This window comes from Cebus imitator, unplaced genomic scaffold (genome assembly GCF_001604975.1).
Source record: "Cebus imitator isolate Cc_AM_T3 unplaced genomic scaffold, Cebus_imitator-1.0 Scaffold92, whole genome shotgun sequence".
Classification (NCBI taxonomy): domain Eukaryota; kingdom Metazoa; phylum Chordata; class Mammalia; order Primates; family Cebidae; genus Cebus; species Cebus imitator.
Window position 1 is genome coordinate 4,924,450 of NW_016107407.1, and position 13,558 is coordinate 4,938,007.

Consider the following 13,558-nt stretch of genomic DNA (forward strand, 5'->3'; position numbering starts at 1 on the left):
AAGACAACTTTCAGACATTGGTAGAAAAATACTCAATGTTATGTTTATCTCCCATGCAGAAAAATTTATATTTTATGATTAAAGTACATTAAAAAAATACAGCAGAGGAATCAGTTAAATAGAACTGGGGATATTTCTTCCTTGTGTGAGAGAGAGAGTGTTTGTGTGTATGAGTGCTTTAGTTGAATTAAAATTGACTATTGTCTCATGTAAGACAATGCTTACTAATGTTGAATGATTACTGTGGGCTCAGCTCATTTTTATTAAATTGATTTGCTTCTAGGAAACGAAAGCAATGAGAAAGTGCTTCTTGATTTTCATCTGGAAGAATTTTAAGATAATATTAACTTTAGTACAGTGGCTTTTGCCTTCATAGGGTTTGATGATAAAGCTTGTGTCACTTGTTTTTGGCATCAGCTGGCTGATAAATCTAGTTTGTCTAGAGCTGAATTCACAATCTGGTAATATGCTTAATGAAGCACCTGTTAATTTTATTATACTACATTAAGGCAAGTTCTGTGCATGATACCAACTAACTTTTGAGTAATTTATTAAATACAGTCACTGTATTTGGTTGAAAGATTTGAAAGATATTTTTACAATTTGATAAAGTGATTATATTGAATAATTTTCAGATTATATAGTTGTAAAATAACAGCAAAGTAAATCATTCCTATTTTGTAGAATTTATTCTTGTAGCATTGTATTACTTTCTTTGAATAGAGAGACATAAATTATTTTTCAGTGCTGCTTTATTCATATGGAAATCTAATTTGATAGCAAAGTATCTAATAGCTGCTGTGACTCAAGGAGAAAAGGAGGTGTTTAATTATAAAATTAAGAAAAAACTACAAAAGTTTTAGGAAAGTTATATTCTTAATATCTTCCAGAACTACACATGTTACACATTGATCTTTTCTTTTAAGCTAATTTTTAGAGAGCGACAGCATGTTGATTCAGTCCTATGTAAGAACTTGGACCTCATTGTTGATAAAAGTGATATGTAAACAATATTACTCTGTTCCATAGGATCAAGAGAAATATGGATTATTAAATGTAACAAAAATTGCTGAAAATGGGAAAAAGGTTCGGTAAGTATACAAGTCATTAATGTTCTTACATGATTCATCTGATTGAAATAAATTAAAAATTATCAATATAATTATATTTTAGTATAAACAATAGGTTCTGAAGAATCTCTTACCATTCATTTTCTGCGTAATCATGTATGTAAGATTGTCATGAAATTTATGAAAATTTTCCTTTGTCTTGACATATTATTACCTAAGTAAAAGTAAGAGGTAATAAGGAAGAGGGTTCTGGGGGTGCATTTGCTTTAATATTTTTTTTTCAGTAAGCAATAAATGAACATGATAAAAACCAATGGTACACTAAGTATTGAGTGAAAAGTCAGTCCCCCAGCCAGCATTAGTTCCCCTCCGCAGAGGCAACCCGTGTTAAGTCTCCTGAATTCTAGTGCTTTCCTCCAGAGATAGGATATATATGTATATGTTTGTATGTATAGAGATTAATTTTTTAAACACAATCTTTTCACAGTTTATCTTGGAGATGGTTTCGCTTCTTGCCTGTAGAGCTGCCACATTGTTTTTAAACTGCTGCAATTGTATATTGTTTGGCTGTACAATATAGTGTATTTACCCATTATTTATTTGCAAGTTTTTAACTACACCTGTCTATTGGTAGACAAGTCGGTTTATCATTTTTGCTAGTACATATAATATTACATTTAGCATCTTGCATGACTCATTTTGCAAGTATGCAAATCTGCCCATAAAATACATTTTATAAAAAGTGGAATTGCTCGGCCACTTGCAAAGTCATTTCAACGGTGTTCCAAATTGTACTATAAGATATTGAATCCGTTTCTGCCTCCAATAGCCATGCATTCCTCCACACTTTTCACCAGTTTAGTATGTTGTTAAATTCTTTTATTTTTGCCAGGAGAGAGAAGAGAGAATATATTTTTATTTGCTTTCCTTTTTAGTAGGTTACAGTATCATAAACTGTTGGTATTTCCTTTTCGTTCAGTTGTCTCTTTATACCCTTTGTCTGTTTTTCTATTGGATTGTTGAATTTTTTTGGTCAATGTGTAGTACCTCCTAGTGATTTAAGGAAATTATGTAATATAAGTCGCATTTAAAGAGTTTTAAATTTACATGTAGTTGAGTGTTTTAGGTTTGCTTTCATTGAACTATTTTTGTCAGATTTTGGTAGTTAGATTTTTTTTAAAGTGCTCTGAAATAGCTTTATAAATACTACAATTATGAATCCCCTAAACTGTTCTTTGGTAGATTTCAGTTGTGAATTGGGTCTTTATTTTTCTCTTTCTCCGTTTTGGGAATATGTAGTGCAAATAGCTCTTGGGCTACTTTCTTTGTTTTTGTTGTTTTTCCTGTGATAAGTAGCCTTTTAGATTTTCTGCTTCTTTTGGAATACCTTTATCAGTTTATATTTTCCTAAGGAAATCATCTATTTCATCATTCAAATGTATTAACATAGAGTTGAGGAAAATAGCCTTTAATTTCCTGTATATTAGTGGTTTGAGACTGCTTTAAATGCTTAAAAATTATTGAATATTCTAAAGAGCCTTGGTCTATATCTATAATATTTAATATTTATTTATAATGTATAGGTTATATCTGTGGATACTGTGAGAAATTAAAAAGGAATTTTTAAGAATAATTCTTAAAAACCTATTACAGATCGACACAAATATTATTATGAAAAAAAACTTCTGTTTTCTAGGACAAAAAAATTTCCATGAGAAGAGAGGCATTATTTTGCATTTTTTGTAAATCTTTAGTACTTGGCTTAATGGAAAACAGCTGAATTTTCATCTCTGCTTGCAGTCAGTCTGTTGTGACGTATTATTTTGTTTGAAATATGTGAAAAAAAATCCTCCCTTTCACAGCTGAAGGTGGAAAATGGAGGAATATTTTAAGAGCCTTTTCAGATAATTGTGCATTTTTCTGCTGCTCTGAAACTCTGCAAATGGTAGTTTGTGGAGGGTTAGTTGTAGTGAAGCCTCTGAAAAACTGCCAGTGAATGGTTCATACTCAGTTATATTAAAAGCCATTGGTCTGTGTTACACTTGAATGAATCCTTGTCCATGCTTAATTTTATAATATCTTGTAGGTCATTTGTAAAATACTAGTTAACTAACTTTGCTCATTTCTCAAATGTTTATACAGTTTATTTTATAATATCAAAGAATCACAAATCAGTACTATCAGAGAAGTATTGGGAAATTGTCAAATCCATTGTAGCAGGGGTCAAGTGTTCCAAAATTCTACTTTCTGTTGGAAAGCTTCAATTTTTTTATGGTGGTGAAAAAATACATAAGTTTGCTATATTAATCATTTTAAGTGTACATCTCAGTGGTGTTAAGTATATTCACATGGTTGTGCAACAGATCTCTAGAACTTTTTTATCTCATAACACTGAAGCTCTATACCTACTAACACTAATTCCCTCTTCCTTCATCCCCCAGCCCTTAGTAACCACCTTTCTGCTGTGATTTTGACTACCTTAGATATTTTGTATGAGTGGAATGATATGGTATATGTATGATTTTTGTGACTGGCTTATATTGCTTGGCATACGTCCTTGAGGTTCATTCGTGTTGAATGAATTTTTTTTGTCTATAATTTTTTATTGTCTATGAATATTTGTTTTCTTTGAGAACTTCATTTATTTTTAAAATAATGTTTGCCTGCCACATATCCAAGTCTGAATAACTATAGTATGTCCATCAGTTGTTTTTTCAGGAGAAAAAATTGGGTTCCAGGAAAAAAAATGTGACTAATTCATCTTGCAACTAAGTCACACAAGTACTTAGTTTTTGAGGCAATCATCATTATTTCACTTTTAAATATTCAATATTTGTTCTCAAATATATATTTACTAGTTCTACAGTTTTTCTCATTTTGAAAATTGGACTAAAAAAGCTTACTTAAAGTGGAAATAGGCTAATTTAAGTATTTTTCATAGTAGGGAGTCAGTAGATGATATCTAAAGAAATAGAGGACTGAGAGTATAAAATGAGTTTACAAATAAAATAAATACTCCCCAAATCTCTTGAGATCCAGAAAATAAAATCAAATGATGACAGAAAAAGCACCATCTATACTATCAATATCAGTAAATGTAAATGGACTGTACTCATCTATTGAAAGAAAAAGGTACTCAGACTGAAGCATAAAAAAGCAAAACTTAACGAAGTTTTGTATGTCAAAGAAGTTTTATATCACCTAAAGATGATTCAGAAAAGTTGGGGGAAAAAAAAAGCAATAAGGTGTGTCAAAGGCATACAAAGTAAAGCAGGACTAGGGATCTCAGTAGCAAAGTTCATCCCGGGGAGAGCACTAAGCACTACAAAAGTGATATTTAAAATGGTAAAGCATGTGGAGAAGTCCACAGTGAAGATGTATTTATCAGGAATCACCATTTACCCAATAAAGTGGCATTAACTACCATAAGCAAAAAAATATGAGAAATAAATGGAAACATAGAAACTTAATAGTAATTAACTTTATTTCACTTCTCTTAATCCATAAAGTTCAAGTAGAAATAAAAAGTAATAAAGTAGGTCTCATTGTTAGATACTAAATTCTGCATTCTGAAAACAGAAAATAATCCTCCTTTAGAGGTTTTTACAAAATTGGCCACATATTTAGCTATAAGGAAAGCTTTAATAAATCCCTGCAGTAGACAGATTTGACATTCATTTTAGCTTCCTAGCAACTGAGTCCCCATATAGGGTAATTTTAATTTATTTTCCTATTTGTGAACACTGATCCATACCTGCTGTTTGGAAAGTACTGTGCTAGGCCTGAGGTAGATACAAAAATAAATAAAAGCTGTTTTCTTTTTTCAGATAATTTATAATTCCTATGAGAGAGAAATATTTACATAAAAATGTCTAATATGACAATGAAGGGAGAAGTTGAGGGGAATCTGGCTGGGGTATAGTATTCAAAAGCTTTAAAGTTCTAAATAGGGGCACTGATAATAACATATGCTATGTGAGTCTTACCTCTGTCTCTGGAGATAGGACAGTAGATAAGTGGACATTTTCTTTAAAAGCACCAAATTATACCCAAGTCTTAACATTACTTACCTCTGGAGTGTGGATTGAAGAAACGGGATCCCTTTTCCTTTACACATTTCTGTATTCAGAGTTTTTGCATACCGTATATGTATTGCTTTTGTAATGTAGGAAACTTTTTTTTTTTTTTAAATGTCATGTGGTCCATCAGTATGCAATTCATTGTATGCCTGTAATACACCTAGTACCTACTGCCTGGTTACTCCAGCCCAATTAGGAGAAGGCAGATAGCCAAGAAATGTAAAATAGTCTGTATAAAGAATTAGGTGAGTGAGGGAAGCATGTTTGTCTAATTTTTACTTGCAGTAAGAATTCTTGGCAAATACAATATTCCATTTGTGTGACTTTAAAATAAATTAGTGTCTCTGATCACGAAGTGCTGTATTAATTTCACATGAACTTAATTACATGTATCATTTATTCATAATTATTCTGATAACTTATTTCTCTGATTAACTTCATTTGTTTTCGGGCCCTATGATCAGGTTTGTACCATAAAATGACTGTGCATTTCATTAGTACCTATCTATCCCCAATAAAAACAATTAAAATGTCCACAAGAACTATAAATGGTAGATAATATTGATAACAGCTAAGTAGGTCTTAATTTTTTGAATTTGGCTGAAAGAACTTGAGAGCGAAGCCTTAATCGGTCATCTTTATAATTACAGGAAGAACTGGTTGTCTTCTTGGGCAGTGTTGCAGGGCTCATCTTTACTTTTTACCAAAACTCAAGGAAGTAGCACAAGTTGGGTAAGTATTTCTTCTCTTTAGAGATTTTATACATTTAAATTATGTACCCACCTGAATTTCAGGGGGTAATTTCCAGTCCTTTTAGTTACAGGTAGTGTGCAAATAAAAATAAATAAAATTTTCTTAAAGATTCATTTTAACTTACGAGAGAAAAGGACTAATTAGGACATTCTAATTAGTTGTATTATTAAAAACAACATTCTGTTTTATCCTTTCAACTGAAAAGTGGGCTTATTGGGCATTATAGAGCAAATACATTTCTTGATTCATTTTCAGGATATTAAAGCTTCCCTGTGTTTGTGACTCTGCTATTTCACATATTTAGTCAGAAAATAAGCAGTAATATGGCAAGCTGTATCTTGAATTGTGATCTGACCCTTGGTTACAAATCAGTGATTCAGGTTTGTCAATGTCTGTATTGTCATCCAGCTTTCAAAAGAAAAAGAAATGTCACCATTACTTGTGGGGTTTTGAAGCTTTTTATATATTTGAGTGCTTACCTTCATTATGCTGCTCTTCAGTTGCTTTAATACAAACACTAAAGATTATAATTTGTGACATAATAGCTATATTTTCTGAATGCTCATTATGTATCCCACATATGTTCTTAGTGCAGAGGATTGTGTACATACTGTCTCCTTAATGCTGGGATAACTATTGCTCAGATTTTGCCCTTCCCCCATCATAGATGAGAAAATAAGGTATAAAATAGTTAAGTATAGTAACTTGTTCAAGGTCTTAGAGCTACCAAGTGGCAGATCTGGGTTTAGAACTTTGGCTTTGGAGTCCATGCTCTGGCTATTTCTAAAAGTGTTTGGTAATTGAGTTTGAAGTGCTCAGGCTCAAGTAAAATTGAAAATGAAATTATTCTAAATGTGTTTGGTCTGCCTCATGTTCTACTGTAACCGATATTTTCTTACACTTAATGAGTTTCTTTAAAATTAATACAAAACCTATGGATCTTATGTTTGATGAAAGAAAAGTTGATTTATAAAATTTAAACAAATTTTCTCCATCCACATTTATAGTGCAGCCATGTAACATGGTTCTGAACCTCAAATGCCACAGAACATATTAGTCCTCAGCTTCTCTGATACAGAAACCTAAAAATCCACATGAATTGAGCTCAGATGTGAACATTTTAGATCATTTCTTCTGTTTGGCTTTATTAACCCTTTAATTTGCTCCCTGTTCAGCCACTACAGTAGAAATGACCTATGAAAGGGTTGAAATTTTGGTTTGATATATCTTAAAGTAAATTGATAATTATCTTTCCCCTTACCCCCTGAGGTGAAATATGTGGGGCTCAACTGTGTAACTATTTTTTTCTTCCTACTTATGGCTCAACTTTTATTTGAAATTGAGTGAAGAAAATGAATGAAAGAAAAGGAATGGAAAAGGAATGAGAGATTAATAAGTAGTTTTTAAAAGTATCTGAAGAAAGCTGGATAGTGGTCACTTATTTGATAATTACTGATACGTAAAGATTGGAGGTTGTGGCAGGTACAGATGAAGCCAGCAGACAGAGCATCATAGGTAGGCAGGTTTGTACATGATTTTAAAAAATGAAAACTTATTTTGAATTTGAAGATGTTAAATGATACCTTCTAGTACATAATCATTAGTACAGGATGGTTACTTTTTTTTTCATTTAAAGTTTTCATTTTAGAAGATCTTACATGAGTCAGAACTTATGATTAATACTGACAAAGGAGGTGAGGTATTTGTTTATCTACCAAGGTTGTATTACTGTGTTACCATATGGCAATAGCTGAAACATACTTTAAAATTTACTGAGCTAGCCAATTTTGAAATTGTAGAATTCTCAATGAATTTTTAATGATAAGGATTCACTATTTGAATTTTTACCTTTAAATGACATCTTATTACTGTTGATATATTATCAATAATATCATTTCAGATAGGTATAATTTAAAAAACATAACCACACCATTTTATAGTCTCAGTAAAGACTAAACAAGATTAAAGATGTGGTAAAATGCTTGGTTGTACAGTCAATATTCATAAATATCAAAATTTAGAGAAACATACAAGATGCTCTTTAACTCTGGAATTGGGATTATCAAAAAGAATATTAAAGAATTGTAGCTTTGTTGATCTGCTCAGTCACCAACTAGATCTATTATAGGTAAAATGTCTTCTGTTTATACAGCAGAATCACATCTTACCTGAGGACAAGATTCTAAGACTGAAATATAAGCCAAAAAACCAACAATCAACTCTGGTGAAAACTGCTCTTTTAGGAAGATGCTATACAGAAGCTGATCTTTAGCAGAGCCCATATTCCCTTTGGTGTTAAAAGGAATATCTTTTCCTTCATTTGAGTTTGAATGGCTTATGTTAAGGGGCCACATTATAGGAAAAATCTATATAGTTCTTTAAAAATTAGATTCACACTTAGTACAAAAACTTGAGATCCACTGGAGGAAAGCAGTTTCAAATCTTGTACTCACTCCAGGGCATGTACTCACTGATAGAACAAAGTCACCCACATTATTCAAAGTTCTATTTTTTAAATTATTCATGCTTTGAATTGATATTTATATATATTTTTTGCAGAAAATGGTTAAAATTGTGTAAATGAAATGCACATAGGCTGCATGCAATTTCACTGTAATTCCACTTTATAAGAAATATTTTACATTGGTGCTGTCTCGTCCAAAAATCTAGTGAGCCTTTCCTACCCCTCTAGGACTGATACCTTCCAGTGGTTTTCTGGAAAACAGTTATCCATTGGATTGTTATATCAGTAACATAAACTTATAGTTGTTTTTTCTCACCTCGTTTCATCTCAGAAATGTATGTGTGTATGTTTGTTTGTTTGTTTGTTCAATACACCTAAAAGTCTGCTGTGTTCTGGACATTATTAAGCTTTGAGTTTAGAAATAAATAACATGGTTCCTGTCTTCAAAGCTCATGTTGTAATGGGAAACACTAACAAGTGAACAGGTTCAGTGGGACGTGACATACGTTTTGCTGCTTCTCAGTAATCATTCATCATATTCCTTGAGCATTTAAAAAATTAACCCATAAATATTCAAACATTCATTTGTAGTTTATTCAAACATCATTTGTACATGCTTTCAAATTTCTAGAAATAGTCACTCTTTTGGGCCAGATAATTATTTGTTGTGGTGGGCTGTCCTGTGCATGGTAGGGTGTTTAGCAGATGACTAGCACCCTGCCTGTAGTTGTGACAACTAAAAACATCTCCAAATATTGCCAGATGTCTGCCAGAGGACAAAATTCCCTGTCTTCTAGAGGAAGTATCAGTGTCCTAGAGGAAGGAAAAGGCAGGCTAGATGGTAGGGCTACTCCCTACTTGGAAAGGGACACCAGAAGATACTGCTCAGCAGGTCACGAGGTGAAAGCTCGGGGCTTTTGGACAGGATCTATCAAGCTCGTGGCGGGCCCAACATGACTCCTCTCAATGCCTAACACAAGTCTATTTAAGATAAATTCTATAAAGCACTCATCTTAAAAAATAAATGTATATAACAACAATCAGGATAAATTCTAGGACCTTTGCAAAAATATTTGGAAATTTAGCTTTGCTTAAATTGTATGTCTGCATATGGAATTGCATCTTTGTCTTGTCTGGTTCCATTATGCTCTTGTGTGTCATTTTGCCATTGTGCATTGTTATGACATCATCATTTTCTTCCCTTTTCCATCAAGTCCTTCTGCCAACAAGGCTCAGTCTCTGAGCTCTTGCTTTCGCTGCTTTCTTCTTGGAAAAACTCTGTCCGTCATCGGCCTGCTGTTGCATATGTAAAGTCTGATCCTGTTTCAGCCGTCACTGTATGTGTTCCTGTTGCATGCCCTTTGCCACAATAATTATGTTTTCTTTGCTGTGAATACGTTGGTGGGAGGTTGATTATAGTAGGGAAAAGCGGGACTAGATTGTGGAAAAGAATAACAAAAGGTTGCCAGCTATACTGATTGTGTTTTTTTTTTTTTTAGCATTCCATGTCACGTCATTGTATTTATATTTAATTGCTATATCTTATTTGGTTGCTTATTTGCATCTTAGCTTAGAGCTAGCCATCTACAGCATGTATAATGACAACAAATTAAATAATTGATATATGTCATTTTGTTAACTTATATGTTCAAGTTTGATAACATTTGCAATATATCATTTCTGCTTGGGAAGTTGTCTGTGCCCAACATACAGCTTTATGTTTAATTTGTCTTTTGATTGACAAAAGGTACTTAAGGCAAAGACTTGTAGAATACAGTTAAAATTTCTATTGTGATTTTTATTATGATTCCATAAATTCCATGTCATATCCTAAAATTTGCCTTTACTAGTAAATTTTATGTAACTCCTAAATTTTGTTAAAATTAGTACTTTAAATTCATACTGCTAGCTAAAAAGATGTAAAAGGGAACAGGTTAAGGCAAACTATATTTTAAATGTGAAGCTCCTAGAGTAGAGTTACTGTGATCACAAATACTGAATATGTTATCACAAGGTTGGATAAGATAATTTCTAATGACAAGTTAATTTGATTTGAAAATATTTTAGCAAATGAAATTATCTGTAGGAAATATTTATAATAGTTTTTGTGACCTTTAGATTACAATTCAGTAGACCTTAGAGGTTTTAAAACCTTCAAGCCTTTCAATACCGTAGGAATGTTACTTTCTATTCTTAGTTAACAGACTAAACAGAAATTTAAAGATGTCAAGGTACAGAGTAGTGTATATTTAACATAAATTTTCTACATTTTTGCTGATCTTTCTTTATGTAGTTCACAAAATATAATAGCTAGCTACGTACTTTTTCTTCTGAACCCATCCATAACAACTGTCTTCCCATTCTTTTCATAGTTCCTCATTAAGTTGCTGAAGCTTTATAGCATCTGTCTCTAGTCACAGTTTCTAACAAAGACAGAATAAAAGAACATGGGACTTAGTGTTTTCTGTTTCCACAAGTTATTGTTAACAATGTAACTCAATAAGGAAATACTTCAAAAGGACAAAATCAGTTTTAGAGAACATTTATGAGGTGGAAAATGCACTTGTTATCTACCTGATATTGTTTATTACATATATTATTGCCTTTGTGTACATAGCATTTTACACAGTCGTGTATAGTCTAGGATAAATTCCAAGATACATAACTGCCAAGCCAAAGTATACATACATTTATAAATTTGTAAATATAGCATTACCAGTTTTTCTTTTCTAGGAGTAGTTCCAGTTCATATCCCACTTGCATATGAGGCCTTTTTAGTCTACAGCCTCACCAACATAGTTTTGGAAAAAATTTTTTCCATTCTTACACTAAAAAAAGATTTCAGCTTGCTTTTTATGTATATATATTTTATATAATGATGGAAATTGAGTAATTTTATTTTGTTTTCTATGAATTGTATATTCATATATTCTAGATATTTTTCAATTTTAAAGTAGAAATTGTTACTTTATAAAGGAGAAAAGAATTTGAGAAAATCTGTTTGATTTATTGTTAATAATATTACATTGTTTTTAGTTCCTTTTGAATACACATATACATGATGATCACATGAAGGTATTTTTTTTCCTTTTTCAAAAATTAAGTTTGGGAGTAATCAGTCCAAACCAGAGTTCACAGTGGATCTCAAGGGAGCAACAATTGAGATGGCTTCAAAGGATAAATCCAGCAAAAAGAATGTATTTGAGGTAATACATTTTTTTCTAAGTAAACTATAGTAGCTAGATGTTCTGTTTTTTGAACTATTTGGGGAAATTGTCTTTCACTGAGACTAGTTAAGGCAAAGTTAGTGATTAAGTTAGATGGTATAATTTAAGAAAAGACTGATATAAAAACTGGCTTTATTTGCGTAAGTTGTTTGAACTCATTATTATAAGCCTTTGTTTCACGTATCCTTTTTCCAGCAATAATAAAAAGGATGTGCTTCCCTTTACTTACCAAACCTAATGTTAAAAGATAAATTAAGGGGAATGGTGATAAGCTGGGAGGCCATGTGTGTGTGTGTGTGGAGGCAGAGGGCATATGGGATATCTCTATATTTTCCTCTCAGTTTTGCTGGAACCAAAAACTGGTCTAAAAAATAAAGTCTGTTTTAAAAAAACCTTTCCATTTTATCCTTTAAAACCTTCCCCAATAATATATGATACTGTATTAGTTGCTTATTGCTGCATAAGAGACCATCTCAAAACTTAGTGGTTTAACAAACGAACAATTTTGTTTGCTCGGTCTGGCCTGGGCTGAGCTGGGTGATTCTTCTTCTGATCTCACTTAGAACTATTCATGAGGCTTCAGTCATCTAGTGGCTTTACTGGAACTGGATGATGTAAGGTGATTTCATGGCTGGTATTGGCTAGTTGTTGGCTAGGCCTCCTTCTCCGCAAGATCTCTCATTCTCAAGGGGGCCACCCAGGGCTGGGTCAGGTGGCGACCTCAGGGTTCCCAGAGGGTGAGAGTGGAACCTGCAGGGCTTCTCAGGGCCAAGATTTGGAAGTCACACATTACTTTCAGAGATTTCATTGGTTAAGACTGTTTAGGAGGTTAGCCAAGTATTGAGTTGTCAGGAGAGAGAAGCTGCTATTGACAGAAGAGCAGCAATGTCTGTCCCATTGCAGAAGGGTGCGGTTACAGAGATCCAAGACTGATTTTGTGGACAGCCTTCCATATCCCAGCCTTTTTTTGTAGCCTTATGTCTCAGGCCTTTCCTGTTCTGTTGTATAGACAGATTGGTTTAATTGCTGTTTTTCAAATAAGCCTAGGTTTTCCGGTCTGTCTGATTTGTACTCTTTATTGTTCTGCCTCTAGCACCAACCCATGCCAATCTCTCCATGCCAAATGCTCCCTTACTTCCAAGACCCATGACAAGCATCACCATAACAATGAGCCTACTTCTTATTTATAGTAGTAAATAATATTTATTTAAAAATAAATACTTTAAAATAAATATTGAGCTCGCTTCCACATCACATATATTAAAATTGGAATGATACAGAGATTAGCATGGCCCCTGTGCAAGGATGACAACGCAAATTCGTGAAGCATTTCATGTTTAAAAAAATTTTTTTAAGTTAAAAAATATAATAATAAATATTTAAAATAATATTTATTTTAATGTACTTATGGGTTATCATTTGTCAATTATTTCCCTCATTAGATGATTACAATTTTTTTTTATTTTTCCTTTAAGTAGTGAGACTGTGTTTTTCCTTTATATAAGAACCTATAACAGAGCAGAGTGTCTTATGTGCAGTGAACATTCAATATTGATTGGCTTGACCAACTCTAAAAAAGTACATGAAAGAAGTCACTATTTCCTGAATTAGCCTTGTAGTTTCAAAAGGTAAATCCAGAATAAAAACTGTTCCATGGTCAAATAAATTTGGGAGGCAGTGTATATTTTATTCTTATCTTAGAAAATTACAGTGCACCCTAGAATATCAAAAGCCTGTGACATCTTGAAGGAGAGAATCTAGTAAGATTTTCTTCAATCCAGTATTTTCCAAGTTAATATTATATAACTTTTTCAATAATTGTTTTTTGAGGGTACCTTTTAAAAACAGTATTTGTAGGCCGGGCGCGGTGGCTCAAGCCTGTAATCCCAGCACTGTGGGAGGCCGAGGCGGGTGGATCACGAGGTCAAGAGATCGAGACCATCCTGGTCAACATGGTGAAACCCC

General features: G+C 32.7%; 1 protein-coding gene and 1 non-coding gene across 9 annotated transcripts in view; both read left to right on the forward strand.

The window, feature by feature from the left end:
• The window catches only part of ARHGAP12 (Rho GTPase activating protein 12), a 123,783-nt gene that overhangs the window by 97,053 nt on the left and 13,172 nt on the right, over positions 1-13,558 (forward strand). For all 8 annotated transcript variants that reach the window (XM_017535401.2, XM_017535396.2, XM_017535398.2 and 5 more), the window contains 3 exons: positions 1,030-1,091; positions 5,800-5,881; positions 11,471-11,572. In XM_017535401.2, coding sequence (XP_017390890.1) covers positions 1,030-1,091; positions 5,800-5,881; positions 11,471-11,572 — 246 coding nt within the window. The remainder of the gene's footprint in view (positions 1-1,029; positions 1,092-5,799; positions 5,882-11,470; positions 11,573-13,558) is intronic.
• LOC119472277 lies at positions 12,830-12,934 on the forward strand. The gene has a single exon (XR_005201400.1). It is a non-coding gene; the product is annotated as a U6 spliceosomal RNA (small nuclear RNA).